The 21,355-nt window shown below is 35.4% G+C and overlaps 2 protein-coding genes across 2 annotated transcripts; both read left to right on the top strand.

The window, feature by feature from the left end:
- Nucleotides 1-7,471: 7,471 nt before the first annotated feature.
- Nucleotides 7,472-14,125, top strand: LOC116107268 (protein DEFECTIVE IN MERISTEM SILENCING 3-like). The gene is made up of 8 exons (XM_031393561.1): nucleotides 7,472-7,592; nucleotides 9,179-9,313; nucleotides 9,541-9,655; nucleotides 10,217-10,454; nucleotides 10,881-11,072; nucleotides 11,149-11,469; nucleotides 12,209-12,434; nucleotides 13,744-14,125. The coding sequence occupies exons 1-8, from the start codon at nucleotides 7,572-7,574 to the stop codon at nucleotides 13,777-13,779; spliced, it is 1,284 nt and encodes a 427-aa protein (XP_031249421.1). The 5' UTR covers nucleotides 7,472-7,571; the 3' UTR covers nucleotides 13,780-14,125.
- Nucleotides 14,126-18,849: 4,724 nt separating this feature from the next.
- Nucleotides 18,850-20,948, top strand: LOC116107344. Its single transcript, XM_031393626.1, has 2 exons — nucleotides 18,850-18,930; nucleotides 20,330-20,948. The coding sequence occupies exon 2, from the start codon at nucleotides 20,342-20,344 to the stop codon at nucleotides 20,747-20,749; it is 408 nt and encodes a 135-aa protein (XP_031249486.1). The 5' UTR covers nucleotides 18,850-18,930; nucleotides 20,330-20,341; the 3' UTR covers nucleotides 20,750-20,948.
- Nucleotides 20,949-21,355: the final 407 nt, after the last annotated feature.

The raw sequence follows: 21,355 nt of genomic DNA, 5'->3' as shown, positions 1-21,355 counted from the left end.
TAGGGCACAAGTAAAGTTATTATCCAATTGAACTAACATTGGAAACACCTCTCTATACTAAATTGCAAGTGCTAACATCTCATAAGTAGAATTCCACCTCGTTTTGCAATCAAGTATAAGTTTTCGCTTGGCAACTGCAACATCTAAACAATCTCTAAAAACATAACTACTCTGGTCTTTGATTGCTTGACATACAAAATATAGCCACGTATGTCTTGAATGATGGGCTTAATTTGGGAAAGCCCATCCTGAACCATGAGATTCAATATGTGTGTCGTGCACCGCACATGAAACAACCTCCCACCACAAATTAGATTCTTGTTTCTTCCTAAATTCTCCCTCAAAATCTTGATTGTCGTGTCATTACTTGAAGCATTGTCTACCGAGATCCTAAACACCTTATTCTCAATTCCCCATTCTATTAGACACTTATGAATAGCAGCAACAACTCAACACCAAGTCGAGGAGGAGGTATACAAACAAAATTGAGCGCACACTTTTGCAACTTCCAATCATTATCAATAAAATATCTGGTGAGAATCATGTACTCAAGCTTCTAATTAGAAGAATTCCATAGATCAGTTGTCAAACTAATCTTGTTAATACTCTTAAGCAAATTAACCAACTTCTTCTTTTGTATCTGATACATAGTCACACAATGTTGTTCAAAGCAGTACGCATTATCTTCTCCCATTGTGGCAAACCACATCTTTGCATCATGTTTAAACCCTCATCCTCTACAATTGTAAATGGATGCTCATGCATGTGCACCCAATTAGCAGCTAGTTCCCGTATCTTGCTCATATCAAACTTGGCATCTGAAAATGCAAGTGCAAATTGCATTGAAACTTCATCCGTTGAACCGGTTGGCCGGAAAAACAATTGTGTTTACCTCTGACTATCTATTCACTTCAAACATGATTTCAAATGTCTTGCAAATTGAGTTGTGCTCTTGGTCTTCGTTATTGAAAGCTTTGCCTTATAATGAATACACTCTCCCTTTGTAGAACCATATGGCAGAACTACCTTTTTAAATTCATTCCAAACCACTGATGTCTTTGGTCTCTTTTTCCTCTGAAAATGATTAACTTACTCCTCGTCAGTACGACGGTAAAAGCATCAACACTATCACCAAGTATGGTTGTGGGTGTGGCATCGTCATCAGACCAGGTTTCAAAGATATCTTCTACTGGTTGCATTCGTGAAGTGGAAGTGTGTGTTTGATTAGGGGGTGGATGACAGATGATCCATTGGAATTAACAAACCCCTCTACAAAAAGAATATAAAGTCAGAAACATTAAGCCAAAAACCACTCAAATTCTACACAAAAAAGGGCAGCAAAGAAAAAAGCAGTAGTTTCTTATTTTGGCCATTCATCACTGCACATGGCATCCTATTCTCTTTTTTATAGCAATCTTGGTTCAAGGACTTAGTTACTAAATACTACAAATTATTTAGAATTTTTGTAGTAACCTGCAGATCCTATGCATGTATTCAATATGAGATTCATAGGTATGGTAACTGGTAAGTTTGATTTCTTGTTTATGAAACTGCATTTGAACACATATATTACATTTTAGGATTAATAAAAGAAAACCATTTTCTTCCCAATTCATAACAAAATAAGCCCTAAGCTTTCCTACCATCGGCTGAAAAAAAAGTGATATACTGTAGGGTATGAGCTACTTATTCAACTATGAACTTTGCACAAATGTGATAAAAATCTCATTTGAGGAAGTAAGACAGAATTTTGGTGTAAATCTTTACATGAGTAATTAAGAAATCTCACAAACAAGAGTAATTACAAAACGGAAGCTCATCTAAGAATCTGGGTTTGTAGCAGCTTTGTCGTTAGATTCCTGCTTGTAGCAGCTTCGATTGCAGTGCAAAAATTAGTAGAAGAAGTGAAGATGATGGTGGTTGATGTGGTTTAGAAGTGAAGAAGTAAAGACGATGGTGGCTGATGTTGCAACTTTGTCGGTGTCGAGACTTTGCGGTGTGAAGAAGTGAAGAAGACAATGTTTGTCTGGCTGACGTGGCTTAGGATTGAAGAAGTGCAGACGATGGTGAAGACGACAATGGCTGATGTTTCATAGTGATCTGAAGAAGTGAAGACGACAGTGGCTAATTAGGGATTTTGCAACTAAGAGTAATGGTTCTTTTGGGGATTTTGTGACTGATGTAATGAGTGAGTGATTGTGGTTTAGTTTCTGTTTTGGGGTAAATGTAATTTGCCGCGAGCTGCCACAAACGAAAGATTGAGTATCAAGCTGGAAAACTTGACTGACGTAAACTTAACTGACGACGCGAGCTTTCTAAAGATCGTGAGCAACTCGAATCGAGCTTGCATTTGCTCGACTATTTCGCAAGCCTGAACTAGTGCTCAAACTCAGCATCTGCTTGAGGGCAATCAAACAGAGTTTTAGTTTGTCACAAATCAAGCTTGAATAGCTCACGATTTACTCGGGTCAACTACACCCTTAGACACTAGTGGATTTACACGATGGGATAAAACCCATAGGATGTAAATAGGTCTTCAAGAAGAAGACAGACATGGAAGGTAACGTGCATACCTATAAAACACAGCTGGTTGCCAAAGGTTTCAAGCAAAAGCATGGCATTGACTATGATGAAACCTTTTCGCCAGTAGCAATGCTGAAGTCTACTCGGATGATCCTTGCAATAGCTGCATACCGTGAATATGAAATTTAGCAAATGGATGTCAAAACTGTTTTTTTGAATGGAAACCTTGAAGAGGATGTCTATATGACACAACCTGATGGTTTCGTTCTTGAAGGTCACGCATGGAAGGTATTCAAGTTGCAAAGGTCCATTTTTAGACTTAAGCAAGCATCAAGGAGCTAAAACTTTCGTTTTGACAAAGCCATTAAGGAATTCGGTTTTATCAAAAATGAAGATGAGCTTTGTGTGTATAAGAAGTTTAGTGGGAGCACAGTGGCATTCCTAGTATTGTATGTCAATGACATATTGCTTATTGGGAATGATATACCAAACTTGTAGATGATAAAGACTTGGTTATCCAAGTGCTTCTCCATGAAAGACTTAGGGGAAACAGTCTACATCTTCGGTATCAAGATCTATCATGATAGATCTAGTAGGTTGCTTGGCCTAAGTTAGAGTACATACATTGACAAGGTACTGAAGAGATTTAGTATGGAAGAATCCAAGAAGAGATTCTTTCTAGTGTCACATGGTGTTCATCTCTCGAAGGAAATGTGTCCAAAATCACCCGATGAGATAGATAGATGAACAGGATACCATATGCATCCATCATTGGGTCCATTATGTATGTCATGTTATGTACTCGGATTGATGTCTCATATGCTTCAAGCATTTGTAATAGATATCAATCGGATCCAGTTAAGCATCACTAGATCGTGGTCAAGAACATTCTTAAGTACCTAAAGAGGACTAAAGATATGTTCTTGGTTTATAGAGGAGAGGATGAACTCATTGTAACAGGATACAGTGATGCTAGTTTTCAAACTGACATGGATGATTTTTTATTGCAATCAGGTTTTGTCTTTTGTCTCAATGGAGCTGTAGTGAGCTAGAAAAGCTCAAAGCAAAATACTATAGCTGACTCTATAATAGAGGCAGAGTACATTGCATTGTCAGAAGCTGACAAAGAGGTAGTTTGGATCAGGAAGTTCATTACTAAACTTGGAGTGGTTCTAAGCATTGTTGATCTAGTACATATATATATAATGTGATAACAATGGGGCCATTACTCAGGCCAAGGAACCACACTCTAATCAGAGATTTAAACACATTTTCAGACATTTTCACCTCATTAGGGAAATTGTTGAGAGGGGAGATGTGCAAATAAGCAGAGTACCTACTGATGATAACATCTCAGATCTGCTTACTAAAGCTTTATCGTAGTAGAAGCATGATAGGCACTTGGCATCATTTGGTATTAAATACGTAAATGATTGGCTTTAGGTGCAAATGGGAGATTGTTAGTGTAGATGCCCATGAGCCAATCATATTATTGTATGTTGACACTATGGATCATGATTATTCAATCTATGAAAGGCATTGTTTATATTATATAAAGCATATTTCATATGTATGTATGAATATATGCCCTTAGAGTGGTTAAACCATGAAGAAGGAATCAAGCAATGATAAGTCTTGATTGTGAGTTCCTTATGATCACTTATGGTGGCCATTCTGGAACATCCATAGCCATAGCATTATCTTGACCTAGGGCACAGATAATACGTAGGTCGGGATAATACAGTAAGACTATCATAGCGTTGAACAACCCTACCAGAAGGTGGTGACAGATCTCACATCTCAAGGTTGTTTGGTGACAACTTGGTATGATGCATGGGTGCTTGTTATTCACGAGTTCACCAGACTGACCATTAAAGGATTCCATATAGATACCAATGTCCATGAATACATCCTTTAACAGATGATAGTGCATTTCGTCCTTCGACTTGAGATCACCGGAGCGCCATGTGTACCTATTGGTGTAGTTTGACACTATCCAAAAGTAATCCTGATAGGGTTATTAATACGAGAGTGATTGGTTATATCAAGAAGTACATCACAACTATGGTGGATCAATAAAGGATTCATCACTCCTATGTACAGGAGATATTATCTCGGTGAGATTCCTATGAAAAACAATGACACAGTGGAATCGAGTTGAAGCTCAGTTGGTTGATTGCTCCGATAACCAAATCTGAACATGTCAGTGGTTTATACTTGAAGTTGACATTACTTCTATGCTTCAAACCTTGATGAGATAATAGATGAAAGGATTTTATTACACGATAACCATACTATTGACAAGTGGCGAATACACTAAATCCGAATTTGTCAGGTGGCCATGATGTCTTTCTAGGGGCCAATATTGGTTTATGTGTAATGAAATGATTGATTGGGTGTTGGTCGCAATATTTCATACTACCAGTATCATAAGGAGCCTTCAGGTCACACACGTAAAAGGCAATCTAAAGAAGATAATATATGAGGGGCATTTTCATCATTTGTTGATGAAGGGGTATTTTGTAAATCTTATATAGCAATTAAATTTACTGGAAAGGTTGTTGCCTGGATCTAATCATATTGGATTTAATATGTCAGATTGGTTATTTATTTAAATATGTATATTGTTGTATATATATTGTAAATAAATGAACTGTCAATATTTAAATGTATATATCGGTGAATATAGGTTTTAAATATGAAAGAACATTATTAAAGGATAAAAATAATAATGGCTCAATACTTGGGATATAATTTTGTTCCGAAATTATGGACACTAATTATTTAATTAATGGAATGGTATAATGGTAATATACCCTTCAAGGGATTTTAGGGCATCCCTATAAAAGGGCATTTTTCCCTAAAATCAAATAACTCTCTCATTTTTTTCCTCTCTTCGCTGTTTAAGGATAGGTTCATTAAGAGATTTTTTTTTTCTCAACCTTTTCACCCACTCATCTTCTTTAGACTACACAAATCATCTAGTAAATCATTTGTGTTGAATCTTGCCTTTGAGTGGATATCGTCGATTCAATCCTACACTTGGATTGTGAGCGTTTTCATCCAAATCGAAAAAGAGGCGGAGGTAAGATTCTAAATCTTTCATGGGTCTTGGTTGTTTCAAAGCATGTAAACATCGTTACACTCATATATGGATTTTGGGGCTTATAGGGTTTTAATCGGTAAATTTTTGTTTTCCGTTGCCTTTATCTTTAATTAAATCCTAACAATGAGATGGTCTATAACAAAAGTGTAATTGATATTTGCTTATTCTTTTTATTTACGTGACGTTAATTGTTCGAATTATGCATGTAGACATAGTTTTTGAGACAAATATATGTACTGATCCCAGATTTTTTGTTTGTGTCTTTAGTGTTGAGTCTAGGTTAGGTTTGGTTTGGATGTCCGTGGCTATCATTGGTAGAAATCCTCACGAGACTACAACTCGTCCAGCTATGACCGCCTAGGGATTTAAAGCTTGTTGCATACACTAAATGCAACTGTAACAATCTGCGAAAGTGATTTATGATAGTTTAGATATAGGTTTTAGTTTGTTTAATTTTGTTTTTATTTTCAAGCTAAAAGACTTTCTTTTATCACTTAGCTTGCTAGGGGATAACAAGAAGCTGGTTGGGGGTTGTAATAAGAGCTGGAAAATAAATGTTTAGTTAGTGATTTGTTAAGATTATTCGTGGGAAGATTAGTTTAAATTGCAAAATTTGAGTTAATTATTTCATAAATATCTGCCCCTGCTCCTCACGTCTTCATCTCTCTCTCCTCCGCCTTTCTTCATCTTCTTCATCGTCGATTTGGCCTCTAGTTGAATCGCATCTGGCTAGTGCGATTATAGCTGAATTGCATCTAGTTGGTGTGATTTTGGCCAAATCGCATATAGCTAGTGTGATTCCGACCGAATCTGATTCCGACCGAATCTGATTCCGATTGCACCGCTTTGGGCCTAGGAAGCGAAAGGACTGGGCTCAAGTGCCTCTCCTCAACATTGATTTTTCTCCTTGCCTGTTTTGTATGTGCTTTGTGTTGCCATAATCACATATGGCCTAGTGCCATTCGACTAGAATCGCATCAAGAATTTTTTATTTTTTATTCTTTATGATTTGTATTTTGTGTTGTGTGATTAAATTGTTTAATGGATTATTGATTTTGGGTTTAAGTGTTTGAAATTTGTGGTGGTTTGTCATGGTTGTGATGGCTCTATGTGGTGGTTCTAGTGGTGGGTTTGGAGCTGGTGGAGGTCTATTGCAATTCTGGCATAACAGAACCCAGCTGGATGTGATTTCGGCCAAATCGCACCTAGCAAGATGTGATTCCAACCAAATGAGATCTAGGATCTAGATTCAAAAGAGTAAAGTGTATTTTCGTCTTTATAATAACTATCAATGTCAATTAACAGATTTCACTAATAGATATTAATGGTGGATGGGAAATTGTCTAACAAATCTTAACAATCAGTGGGTGATTGTCATTTTGAAACTTTTCAGGTGGGAATATGTCATGAGAGCTTAGTTTGGGTAGACACATAACATTCACCCATATAAATATCAATAAAGATTAGCTTATAACCTAATCTTCTAAACTCTCTTTCACAACCTCTATGTGGTAATTCCAGTTTTTTAAATGAATTTTAAATTTTAGGAAATTCATCAACAAAAAATTGGGAGCTATACTAAGCTCTACCTAAAGGGTTATGAGATAAAGCTTATCAGATTAGGTTGTAAGTGTAGTATTGTCTGGCCATGACCTCCCCTCATTTAGGCATACAATGATTTTGAGTCACTAACATTAAACTTTAATAAAATATTTTAATTAAAAGATCCCAAAATATTAAATTGAATATAATCCATCAAAAGTGATTGATCCAACGATCCAAAATTGGTTTCACAACTTATTGTAAGGCAAAGTAGCTATCCAAATATTAATGACATTAACATTAAAGCCAAAAAGATCCCAAAAATACACAGCTCTATTGACAAGGAAAAATTCAAAAACGAAGAGAGAGTGAGTTGAACTGAGTCAAGCTGAACTCGGTCATGTATCCATCCAAGCAGCAGGTGAGTCTCAACTCATTCCACGCTTTTTAATTTCAACACTCTGTTTGCTTGCCGAATTCCCAATTCCATTTTCCATACTCGCCCTTTCATTCCTCTTTTCTTTTTCTTTTTTTATCTCCCATTTTCCCGCATTTTCTCGGCATCCAAACATTTAGGGTTTCTCTTGCATGTTGGGTTTGTTCGTCCTGTATAGTCACCTACAGGTTTATGTGCTGTAAATTAAGGTTTGCGTGGAATCTAATTGTGCTATCTAATGAAAATTTCTGTTGGGTCCTAGTTTTAAAGCGAAGTTCTTTTAGCGAATTCTGGAGAGTGGAGACTTCTGGTTTATGAAAAAATAGATCAATTGTGTTTGTGTGAAATAGATTTGATATACTGCATGTATTAAGAAGAAAATAGAGATTCAGTGTTGGAGTTTTTTTAACTGCACAGAACAAGCTAGAGTATTGTTTAATCTGGGCATTTGATTTTTCTGAAACCCACAACATTTATAGGAAAAAAAAAAAAAAAAAAAAAGAGCACTGTATATGTAAAATGCTTGGAATTTTTATTTTTATTTTTATTTTTTTTTTAAATTACAAATACAAATAAAGCCCCCGGAACCCTGTTGTGGTTGAGATTTGATTCCAAGGTCTCTTTTACAACCCATGGAGTTTCAACCTGCTAAACTAACTTAATTGTTGGCTAGAATTGCTGTTGGAAGTTGTTTTATGATGTCCAAGAAACTGGGAAGTTACAAGTTTTTACTAATAAATTGTCAGATGTTGATAATACATCTTGCTTGGACGTTCAATGCTTAAATGCAAATTGTTCTTGCTATTTGCGGCGATCCTTTTTTTGTTCTTTGCTCATGATGTTGCATGGTCAAGTTCCTGAATTATTATGTCAAGCGTGTTAGTCCTTTCAGTGAGAAATTGAGGTTTTGGTGATGTAAAGTTACTTTAATGAGTTTTCTTTTAAATTTTCTTTTGTGATGCTTCTATGTAAGTCTAGCTAGCGAAGGATGTAAAAAGCTTTTTTGATGTGAAATACATTTTTTAGAATATTGTAAATCTTGGAAGTTTTTACCTTTCTATACCAATGCTAGTAGCAAATAATTTTAAGCTAAAAAAATACAAATATAATTTTGACAATCCCAATTTTTATTATAATTTATGATGTTGAAAATATCACTTTTTTTTTTTCATCCTTGAAGTCTTGGTAGTACTGAGAAGTGGTAGCATCTTTTTGTTTGGATGTAGACGAGCTATTCCCTGATTGCAAAGCAAAAATTTGTTTTTTAAAGTTGATATAGTTCTCATTTTGGAAGAGGGAATCTTTGGGGCTGTGTGTTTTAGACTAGTGCATCTTTGAATGCTTCATGCATTATTGCAAACTAATGTTGAAATATAATAAAACAGGAACTACCAAGCCTGTTATATTTTCCTGTTTTCTGGTTTTCTTCTTGTTGCTTTGTTTTGGATGGAAAACATGTGGCAGAGTCTAGGAGAAAGTCAAATCCTGTGCATGTACCAGTAATTTCCATCTGTAATGTTTTTGCTGTAAATTGATGTTTGCAAAGCCATGATTGTCCCTCTCATTTGCAGCTGTCAATTCAAACAAATGCTTTGTCTATCCAAGATTCATCAGCATCAGTGCAAGTGGATCAAAAGGAAACTTCTGTAGTTGGAATGCAAAATGGAGGAAATCCAGAAGCAGAAGCTATCTTTTACAATTCACAGGTTGTTTGGAAAAAAAAATTTCTTGGAAGTAGTTTAAAATTTTATCTTACTTTCTTTCTAAAAGAAAAAGCATATTTTGTTTTATACTTTTGACTAAGGATATAGCTAGATGCATTATATTTTAGTATGTTCAAAGTTTATGTTGTGTATGTTTTCTTAATAATATGTCCAATTTTGAAACAGAATGATCAAATGACATATGCTTTGCTCTATCCTAATCTTTGTAGAGACTTCAAGATGATCTACGAACGCTGGGCCTGAAAATCAAGCTGCATGAGGACCACATAAAACTTTTGAAGTCCCAAAGCTACAAGTTAGATGACTCTATACTTGAATCACAAGGTATATATATTCTTTTAATCCAGTACATGAATCAATGTATATCAACTCCATCTTGAAATTTTCAGAAGAAAATGTCAAGGCAAATAGTTCGTACGATAAACCCTGCAATCTAGCAGCTTAATCAAATGGATGGTGCCCAGATTCACAAGAATAGATTTGACAATTTGGATAGGGTTTTGGTTGACGTACTATAACCATTGTATTATATAACATGTAGCTTTCTATTGTAACTTGCACTTTAGCCACTAGATCAAGCACTTGCCACCTGGGAATGGTTGTTAGTGATCAAAAAAGATTCCTGAAATGCCACCCTTAAATGTAACTACCATATCATGTAGTGTTTTATTGAAAATCTAGATGGTAAACTTAGTCACACAGTTTATGCATCAAAAAAGGGAAGGCAAAAGGGATTCTGGACTTCAGGTGAAAGCTGTTTACTTGGAGAAAATCTCATTGACTTCAAATTTGAAGTATTTTGAGGTTTTGACTCGTTTTAGTTTTGTATGGCACACTTTGATCTTTGTTTTTGTATTTGTTTTTTTCTGATAAGCTTTCTGTCAGTTATTCTTGGCAAGTATCATTCTTCAAGTGGACCTAAGACTGAGAATGAGGACCATTTCAACCTTCAAAGTGAGGAGGAAACAACAGGGCAGATTCTCCAGCATGAAAAATCTGCTGCAGGCATTTTTTGTAAGCTGAAAACACGTCATGGCTCTCAGGCATCACATCTTCAATCAACCAAGGATGTTCTTGGTATTGTTGCTTCACTTGGCAAAGTTGAGGATGAAAATCTTAGCAGGTTGATTGATCATGTATTCTATCTTTTTCTTCATCTTTCTCTGGTGATGTTGTGCTTTTTGTATTGGCTTGTTTCTGGTTGCTTTTTCTTGTTTATAATTAACTGATTTTGTTGTATTCCATCAATAAGGACCTTTTTAAGTTTTGCAATGGCCAAGCATTTGTTGTATTACATGATTTTCTACAGACAAATATATAATCCATTGAATTTGTTGCCAGTAGATTCATCCTTAAAGCTTGCATGCTGTTGTAGTGTTGTTTGCTCCTGAGTGGTGAGTGGGGTTATGTTGTACATTGTTGCAAAGACGGTTAATGGTTAGAATTATGTTTAATTTCTAGGTTTTGTATTGCCGGAAAGTGTGACAAAGCTAAATGTTTTCACTGATACCCTATGCTTGACATTTTTTTCATCTTCTTTGGAGTGCAGGCTTTTCTCTGAGTACTTAGGAATGGACACTATGTTGGCAATTGTTTGTAAGACTTATGAAGGTGTTAAGGCTCTAGAAACATACGATAAAGAGGGTTGCATTATTAAAAGTTCTGGTCTTCATGGGCTTGGTGCTTCAATTGGGAGGACTATACATGACCGGTTTCTTGTCATATGTCTTGAAAACTTGAGGCATCAATTCGACTTCTGCTTTCCTTAATTATATAGACTTGTATTGCAGACATTCTAAATTTTTTTCTTTCTCCAGACCTTTTGCCGGTGAGTTTGTAGCTGATGATCCACAAAGGAGGCTTGATATTCTAAAGCCAAGATTGCCTAATGGGGAGTCTCCGCCTGGCTTTCTTGGCTTCGCGGTGAATATGATTGATGTGGAAAGCAAAAACTTATTTTGTGTAACTGCTAGTGGGTATGGCCTTAGAGAGACTCTATTTTATAATCTTTTTTCACGTCTGCAAGTATATAGAACAAGGGCCGAAATGTTACTTGCTCTTCCCTTAATAAGTGATGGAGCTCTTTCTTTGGATGGTGGAATCATCAGAAGCACTGGTGTCTTCTACCTTGGCAATCGGTAAGAAAGTCTGCCCCCATAACTGGGTTGGCAGATTTTTTTTTTTTTTATTTGGTGCTCTTCAGAATCCATTTTTTTTTTTTTTTTTTATCTTCTTTAGTACTTCCTATTAAGTTCTCTTAGATGCTGATTTTTATTTTGCGATGCTATTGCCTTTGGAGATGACAATCCTGCTCAATTTTGATGGACTATCAATTAAGCTTAACAATTGTCGTGGCATCAGCTATTGGACTGATGGACACACTTCCATTCCTCTTAAAAGTCTATATGTTAACTTGTGATTGTGACACATCTACATCCTTTGCTAGTATATTAATTATGAATCCCAGGATTTTTCAGTGATATCATTTTTTTTTTACCATGAAACAGAATTGGCCTGTATAACAGAAACGTTGTATTGTTAAAAGGACCAGCTTCCAATTGATTTTGATTAAAAAAAAAAAAAAATAGTTTCTGTTTGTTCATGAAAATAGCATTTGCAGTGTTATATACTTAATTTTCTATTAGCTTACTATAATAAGCTGATGAATCATGATTACCAGTTTTGTGATTTTTCCCTTTTGCCTTAATATGCTGTCATACTCTACTGAAAAGATTCAAACCTTTGTGCATGTTAATGCATTGACATAGCATCCAAAAAATTTGGTACTACTGTGGTTAATTTTGTTGACTAATAACAAGTGGGATTTTATTTGCCGTCATATTCTTGTTTCTGAAATTTGGACATATCTGATCTTAGGCAAGATATAGATGTGAGATTTGCAAAATCCTGTGGGATGTTAAACAAACCTGATTACTATGCTGCAACTGAGAAGCAGATCCAGGAGATGAAATGGAAAAAAGAAAATTTGATGGATGATTTGAAGAGAGAAACTTCACTATGGAAGGCTGCAAAAGATAGTTTTGAAAGAAAGAAGGAACAGTTGCTCAAGTTTTTGGCGGATAGCGCAGCCTATGCAAGCCAGGTAATATGCTTATTTTATTTATTTATATATTTTAATAAAGGAAACAAGAAGAATTGCATTAAAACTAAAAGAAGATAAAAAAAATGGACAAGCTAAACACAAAAAGGTGTAGCCTTCCGCATAGACCTTAGAGGGGTCATTCACTATGCTTATTTAATTTATAGTCTAACAAAGACTTATTTTGTAACTTAAATGGCCAATATCCAGGTTGGAAACAATTTGCTGATATATCTATCTTATTCCTGTTAAACTTTGTGAGCTAATTCATGATTGCAAGTAGCTCTCTCAATCACTTTATTGTTAGGCATTATTTTTCTAACAATCATCGTTTTTCTTTTTATATATTGTTCATAATCCCTCTCTTCAATTTTGTCTGCCATTTTTTCTTTTATTGTTTCCTAATCTGCTTTTCAAGAGAGTTTAATCCCATGGGTAAAGATTTAATGTAAAAGTGTTTAATCCCATGGGTAAAGATTTAATGTAAAAGTGTTTTTCTTCTGAAGCTTTTTGGCTCTACCAGTTCAGAAGCTCTTTATTTGTCCTCTGAAATTCAGATTCAAATGATCTGTTTTAAAATTTATGTTAGTTGGTCAACTCCTGTGACATTGAGGTTACTTTGTCAGTGGTGCTGCGACAAACTGCAAAAGTCTGCAAGGGCTTAGGAAACAAGGTTGGAGGATAGAGCTTGGCAGGCCAGGCAAAAAAAAAAAAATTGCTACGCAAGCAAGCCTTAAAATAATATTCTTACCAGGCTACCCACTTATTTTTAACAAACAGCCTTTTTTCACTGTCAACTTCCTTTTTATGTCTCATTTTTCATTATAAACTCTTGAAACTCTCACAAACTTTCACTACTATTTCTTAAACTTTCTGTAATTTTCTTTCCAATTCTTTTTCCCTTAATTCCAATTAATTATATTTCTATCCATCAAGTTTCTATTCGCAATTCATCTCAACTATCTCCTTAAACTCTAAATCTCTTGTATCATGTATATTTGGGTTGAATTTAATCTTTGCTTATCTTAAATATATTCGTAATTGGTTTAATAGTTTGATTTGATTTTATGTCAGGTTTGAATATCTTGTTATATTGTACTGTAGAACACAATTTTTTGAGTAACCTAGGTAGATGTACTCAATTCATACTTGAGCATTTTATTGAAAGCAAATAGAAAGAAAGCACAGAAAAAAAGAGACAAGAAAGAAAGTCTGCTCTTGACATTTCGATTAGTTGTTTTTATCTTGCTCTGCCTGTGAGTAAATTCTAATTGTTTTTTTTTTTTTTTTTCTAAATAAATGGTGTAAACAGATGCAGGCTGCGCAAGGAAAGTTTACGCCGCGATGATTTTGACAACAAACAAAGTCTACTCTTTAGCAACATAAAAATGGGGTAATCTTTCAGATTTACTGTGAAGTTGAAATTTTTAATTAGATCATTGTACTCAATACTCATTGTATAGCGATGGGCAGAGTTTTGTCCCTAACCGAGCAAGATTGAGTAATGGCTTTTCTGGGATTCAAGTTGTGAAATGGGATTTAGGTGTTTTAGGTTTTGGTTGGCCTTCAGAATTTATGTAGGAAAACTACTACAATTCATGATTGTCCAATGATGGCAAATGTGCACTGAGGAAAAACCAAGAAATGAATTTTCAATTTTCTTTAATGGATGCACATTTTAGTTATTTTGTACAGTGAATGAAGGCTGTTTTTGTGTTGCAGTATTTGCCCTTTTCATGTACTCTGAAGTTTTAATCAAAAGAGGGGCTTGCTTTTTTTTTTTTTTTTTTTTAATAATTTCTGAACTTGGAAAATCATGTTTTATGGCTTAAAATGTTACACTTCTATATGTTGTCAGCCATATTTTATCAGAAAATAATGTTTATTTTAAGGTAAAGTTTATGGGGTCAGCAAACTTAGCCTAATGAATACAGATCACAGTTTCTAGTAAACTAATATATATGATGGGATAATTGTACTCAAGAATTATTCTTTGAATATATTCCTGCGTTTGGCACACTATTTTTACAATATCCTATTCTACTATCAAATCCTAAAAAATGAAAAATGCATTTGTTTTAATATTCTTTAAAATTTAGTTATGTTTTTTTAACTCAAAACATTAACAATTACTTTTCTCAACAAAAGTTTTACAATTAACAAAAACATCCTCACCCACCTAAGCCACTATCATTCGCCAATAGTCACCGTCGTTGCCAACGTTGATTGCTAGCATCATAATGATGTACGATCGGTTGGATGTGGTCGGACGTGCATCGATCTGTCTATTTCCGAAAATAGAAGATTTGGATTTGGTCGTTGACAACAGTCATATCTTGGCCATCAACGACGACCCGATCTGTGGTCGTAGATTTAGCCGTTTTCGGCTAGATCCACCATAAAAGGCTAGATCGACGCACGATCGGTCAGATCCAGCCAATCATGCACCATCCCGGTGGCTTCCAATCACCATCTAGTGGTGGTGGCCTGCTGTCGACAATAGTTGGGTGAGTGGGGGTGTTTTTGTTAATTTATAAACTTGTATTGTGGGAGTATTTAGTTAAATTAACAAACTTAAGGGATTAAAAATAATCTAAATATTTTTCAAAAATGTACCAAAAACATTCTCAGAATCCTATCCTATTTTCCAAAAATCTTATTCAGAATAGAATGCTATTCTAAAAAACTAAGGCTTCATTTGGCTCACATTTGGGAATACTACTATTAGTATTCCCAATAAAGTTAAACAGTAAAATTGTAAAAACTCACAATATTATTCAACTTTTTTTAAACCCCTTAAACTTGTTAATTTAATTAAATACCCCTAAATATTTTTTTAGAAATTGCAAAAAAAACCCCAGCAACCATATTTACCAGATTCCGGCCACCACCGCAGGAAAATGGCCGGAATCTGGTATAATGGCGCACTACCGGCTGAATCTAGCCGGTAGTGCGTGGATCTGACCAGAAAATGCCAGATCTTTGGTCGTAGTTAGTCGTCAACGACAACCAACACATGGTCGTCGTTGACCATCAACAATAGCCATATCTTTGGCCGTCGTTGACGAGCAAATACGGCCAAATCTGGTCGTCAATGGTCAGATCTAGTCGTAGATCTAGCCTTTGCCGGTCAGATCCACTGTAGATCTAGCCTTTGCCGGTCAGATCCACTGTAGATCTAGCCTTTGTCGGCCAGATCCACCGTAGTATTGGCCCAAAAATACCATATCGGCGCAAGACCGGCAAGATCCATCCTGTCATGCATCGATACAATGACTCCGGCCACCCTCCGGCGGTGGTGGCCAGCTGTCCATGTGTTGGCAGGTGGGTTGGGGGTGTTTTTGTTAACTTTTAATGTTGTATTATAGGGGTTTTTAGTAAATAAACAAACAAACATAGGGAGTGTTTAGTAAATAAACAAATATATAGGGTATTTTATTTATTTTCAAATCCTACATCGTAATACCCGCCCAATTCAACTTTTTTTAACTTTTTTCCAAAAACTTTTCTAAAAAGTGTAAAAAAGTAAACCAAACGGAGCCTAAACAAACAAAATTTTTTGTTACATTTAGGGTACGTTTGATTTAGGAAATGTTGTATTATTGAGAATGTTATATTTATGGGAAGATAGATTACTTTGAAGATTACTAGAAAAGTTTAGGGAAATGTGTTTTGTTATATTGGAATAAATTGGTAAGTATGTTATATTTATATATTTGGTTGGAAGGAATAAATTGGTGGGTATGTTATATAGATTACTGAATTACCCTTCTATTTTAATATTATTATTATGTTATTATATTATTATTATTTTAGATTATTTTAACCTCCTTCATTTGTTAATTTAGTTAAACACCCCCACAATAAAAGTTTAAAAATTAACTAAAGCATCCCAACCACCCAAGAGGACAGTCGGTCATCACCATCGGACGGCAACCAAAAGTCGTTGAAACAGTGCAAGACCGACTGGATCTGGCCAGTCGTGCATCGATATAGCCGTTTTCGGCTAGATCCACAATGGATCTGGCTAGAGACGGCTAGATCTACGACCAGATCTATCCAATCGTCGTTAACGGTCAGATCTTGACGACTACCAAAATCTAACAGTCAACAGCCAAATCTCTGGCCATAGATCTGGCCGGAAACAGTCAGATCGACGCATGACTGGTCAATTGTGCGCCATTTCGGCCACGTCGATTGCTAGAGGGTTGTGGTGGTCTTGGGTGGCCTGAATTTGTTTTAAATGCAAGGGCATTATTGTCCAAAAACTTAATAAATTATGGGTTAAATTGTAATGGTAGATTTATATAAATTAATTTCAAAATAAGGGTATTATTGTCCAAAAATTTTATTAAGGGGTAAAATTGTAACAAAATTAACATTATCAAGTAATCTTAAAATCCCTAAGAAAATGGAGGTAATCAAATTATCACATATATAACCAACAGTAATTACTATTGGTTTTGGAAGATTATCGGAATCTTATATTTCTTGACAACCAAACGTGGTAATCTAAGTTAATGTTTTGAAAACATGACCGAGCCTTGACCCCGTCAAGGGCTCGATTCACGGTTTAACCAGTCTGATCGACATTTTCTTGTGCTCCGAAAAGTTTGAAATCTTACAAAAACACCCCTAAAATTACATTTCAGTCCCTGCATGTTAGAAATCTAACAAATACACCAAGCAATCTATTTGGGTTTTGACTTTTTCAGCCAAATTCTAGCTGATTCTGACAGCCAAAATTCAATCCGACACTACCACCTGAACCATCATCATCCACTCTAGAAAACCCCTCTAACCATGAAACTTAGTAACCCCCGTTCGCCGACCATGACTCACGAACACCGTTGCGATTGGGTTGATTTTGCCGGCCAAATTCCAGTTGATTTTGGAGTAAAAAATTCAATCCAACACCACCACTTGAACCACCGACCTTTACTCTACAAAATCCATCTAACCTCGACACTTGGTAGCCCCCCATTCGTCGATCGTGACTCACGTATTAGGTTGATTTTTCCGACCAAATTTTGATCGATTTTAGCGTCCAAAATTCAATCCGACACCATCCCTTAAACCACTAACCTTCACTCTACAAAACCCCTCTAACCCCGACACTTGGTAGCCCCTTGTTCAATGGTGATAAGATTAGGGATTTGGGTGAACAATGAAATTAGAAATTTGGACCGGAAAGGATGTTAGTTGACGGTCCAACCAATCCGATCGACTGATCCAGTCCGATTTTCAAAACATTGATATAATTAATATAAAATGACATTACTTCAATAATAGGGGATAAGCCCCAAGCAAACGCCCCCTTATAGATAAAACTATAATAATAATATCCTTAATATACTTTGATGGGTGTTTATAAACCCTAAGGACACCTGTTTAGGTGGGGTATTAATATTATCATGGGTTATTTATTTCAAAAATTAACATAAAAACATTTAACTCCCGAAACGGGTTTTTTTTTATATACCTTTGTGGATTGTTTAATGTAAAGTATAACAAAACCTTATGAAAACCATTAAAAGTTCCCTTTATAAATCCCTTTCTAAATTATGAAAAATCCCCCCATGAAGGGGGGTTTTTCCATAATTATAAGAGAGATCTTAACAATTTACCATTTAACCTTAGAAAACTATAAAATAAAATTTATTTTTTAATGGATTTTATACAATGACTAAAGTTTGTCAGTTGGCTATTTTTGTGGGCTTGAGTTTGGTGTCTTTTGTCTATGAATTTCTGAAACAAATATTGAGTAAACGACTTTTTCCCACCCAAAGTTTGCCTTAATGACACTTTTCCACCCAAAATGTTTCAAAATGCTACTTTCCCACCCAAAGTTTATATTTCATTTACTATCTAGAATACACTTTCCGATTTGGTAGCCAACGGAAAGAAAACTCAGTCCAGACTATTAAGGATTTTTAATAGGGGATGCCAATGAATCTTTTGGTGGTAGCAGGTTGGATTTTAATAGTCAAAATTGGTCGGAATCTGACTTAGGAGGGACGATTGTGCGTTACATAAATCGCTCAATTATTGGCAATTGACGAGACTGGTAGGAGCAATATTTGAGAGGTTTTGATAAGTGGTGATCGGAAAAGAGAATGGAGATGGTGTGGGGTCACAAAAATGCAAGAATTAGTTGGCGATTAGTTTGAATATAAACTTTGAGTGAGAAAATGATATTTTGAAACTTTTTAGGTGGAAAAAAAGGTCATTAAGGCAAACCTTGGGTGGGAAAAAGTCGTTTACTCAGAAATATTCCTTAATTGATTAATAAAAGGATAAATAATTAATTATTTCTAATTCCTTTTCCAAGATTGGTTGAAAATTAAATTAAAAGAAAAATAATAATAATAATTCAAATGTGGCTATTTTAGTAAAAACCCTAAACCCCTCTTATTTGCAGTACCACTTTTAACCACCTTCAACTCAACAACTAGAGCGCGTTTCAGAAATCTCCACTGATCTGGATCTCCATACTTTTGTAAGTCTAATTACGTCTAGCATTTATCGTTTCATTTTATAAATTATTTTTTCTTCTAATTTTTTGGAGAATCTAACGGATAATTAGGCTGATGTTGCCTCAAGTTCGAACTTCCTTCTTGTGCAAATTGAGAATTTTAGGGATTTGTGTTTTAGTTTCATTATGAATATGAACTTGAGTGATTGCAGCCGATGAACTTTGTGGTTGTTATTAGATTGTATAATTTGGATTTATAGCCATTAGAAACACTGTTCGTTATTGATTTAGATGCAAAGTTAACACTTGTGTTACAAGTGTTTGATGTAATGTCTGATAGAGTTACAAGAGTTAGTTTGGTTTTGTGTGATGATTATAAGATTCTTGAAGCTTCTGAATTTATGTGAAAAATATTAATTTTCTTGATTTTAGTGATGTATAAACTCATGCATTCTGTTCAGCTTTTCGAACTATTTATATTGGGGATAAAATGTAGTCAAAGTCTTATTTACGTTGCTTATTCACTGTTTAACATCTAGGTGTGGATTTGAATGTGAGATGGAGCAATCTAAGCACTTGTTTACAGGTTTCAGAGTTTCAAAGTACCCAATTTTTGTCCTTTAAGTTTTGCACGGCTCGAAATTCTCACCATTGATGTATTTTCAAATTACCAAGCACTAAATGCTTAATAGTTCATAATATGTGCAAGTGCTCTCATAAAACAAATGTCCTAGTGCCTATTATTTTAGTGAAAATGTTTTTTTAATGCATCAATAAGAAGTTGTTTCCCGTGAAATGCCAACAAGGAACGTAGCTCATCTGTGACCAGTGTCATTGGTATCTGGCTGTTGATATAGTTTATTAGTGCATATTGTTGCTACTGCATATGGTGATATATGTTTTGCTTTTAACTAACGAACAGGCCCTGGGTAAATATTTGAAGTTGAGTGAAATAGTTTTAAACTGCAGAGAACTTTTATTTACAACTAAAGGTCCTCATCAACATTCTGATAACTTGGCCTTTTTGTATCACTGATGTTTGTTTTGCTCTCTCTGAATTCTCAATGTCTTTCTTAAGACATAGAGTTAATTGAAATTTCAGGATAACTCCGACTTTGACAATTTATAGCACTATTGTTTTTTAATGAATGTTATGGTGGAGTATGTGTTGTTTGGACTGTGGGAGACATAAATGAGAATTAATGTTCTGTGGCATTTGTTTCTGGACTGAGTCAAGCCTAGTGATTACAAGGTCTCCAGGAATGGTTTTTACACTCTTGCGGAGAATTTCTTTTAATTTTTTTGGTTTACAGAGGATTTTTATGCTTTCCATCAGTAATTTTTCCCTTAAAAGTTTTTTTCTAAACAATAACAATTATGTTAAATGGACTAACCCATGTTTTTCCTCTCCTGTGGACAATAGGTTAGTAAGTTAATGGCAGGCAAAGCAGCAAGTTCTGCGGCAAAGGCAATTGGGGAGTATCAGTATCCTTGGCGTGAGAAATTGGCAAAATACAAAGATGAATTATCCAAGGGTGTGTGGGGTTACTGGCACCTAGGAGCATGGAAGCCACTTGGCATTAGTGCTCGTCGTAGAGCTAGACTTCGCAAGGAAGTTCTCGTGGCAGGGGAAAATTGGCCATATGATCCAGAGAGGAAAGAGATGAAAACCAAGAGGAAGGGACACAAAGTCGACAGGATAGCTGCAGAGAAACGAGAAAAAACCGCCAAGTTGATGGAGAAAATGCCGGAAATGTTGTTTGACTACAAGAAGCGCCGGTGGGAGAAGAAAATGAAGGAAGAGGAAAAAGCCAAAGAAGATAAAGCCAAAGAAGATAAGTAAAATTTCAATTGTTGGGTTGTTATTCCATTTCGATGAAATGTTGCTTCTGATGTGCTTTATGATCACTGAGTAATTTCGCATAATGTGCTGATGATTTTTCTTTCCATTCTTGCTTGGTTTAATTGGCATAAAATACTGGAAATGAGCTAAAGAACATTATAAGTAGACAAGAAATTTTAGCCTTCGTTACTCCTTGAAATTTGTATTCTTCAATAGATGTATGCAAATCTCTGACCTTATTTTCAAAATGTTACAAATTTATCATATTTTATATTAGGATTTGTGGTGGCTATATGCTTGATATATATGTTTAAATTGTGGGTAAATCCTTGTAAAAAAAAAAAAAANGGCTATTAAATGATGTGACTTCCTTATATAGTCAATTAAAGACCTTGGAGTAATTGGGGTAGTAGTGGACTACCTTATCAGAGTTCAAGTAGGAGTGCGATCCGTAGGTGATTGTAGGCTCCGAATTTAACCATAAACTGAGAAGGTGTGCTGGGATCAGGAGGTCCGAGTCCAGATGGTATGGACCAACTGTACTTCATACCAAATGGGCCTCATCTGGGGAATTATGGCTTGGGCCGCATCAGGACTTGGCCTAGG

The sequence above is a fragment of the Pistacia vera genome, unplaced genomic scaffold, assembly GCF_008641045.1.
Source record: "Pistacia vera cultivar Batoury unplaced genomic scaffold, PisVer_v2 Contig531, whole genome shotgun sequence".
In the NCBI taxonomy this organism is placed as follows: Eukaryota; Viridiplantae; Streptophyta; class Magnoliopsida; order Sapindales; family Anacardiaceae; genus Pistacia; species Pistacia vera.
This window is presented reverse-complemented; position numbering and strand designations above follow the sequence as displayed.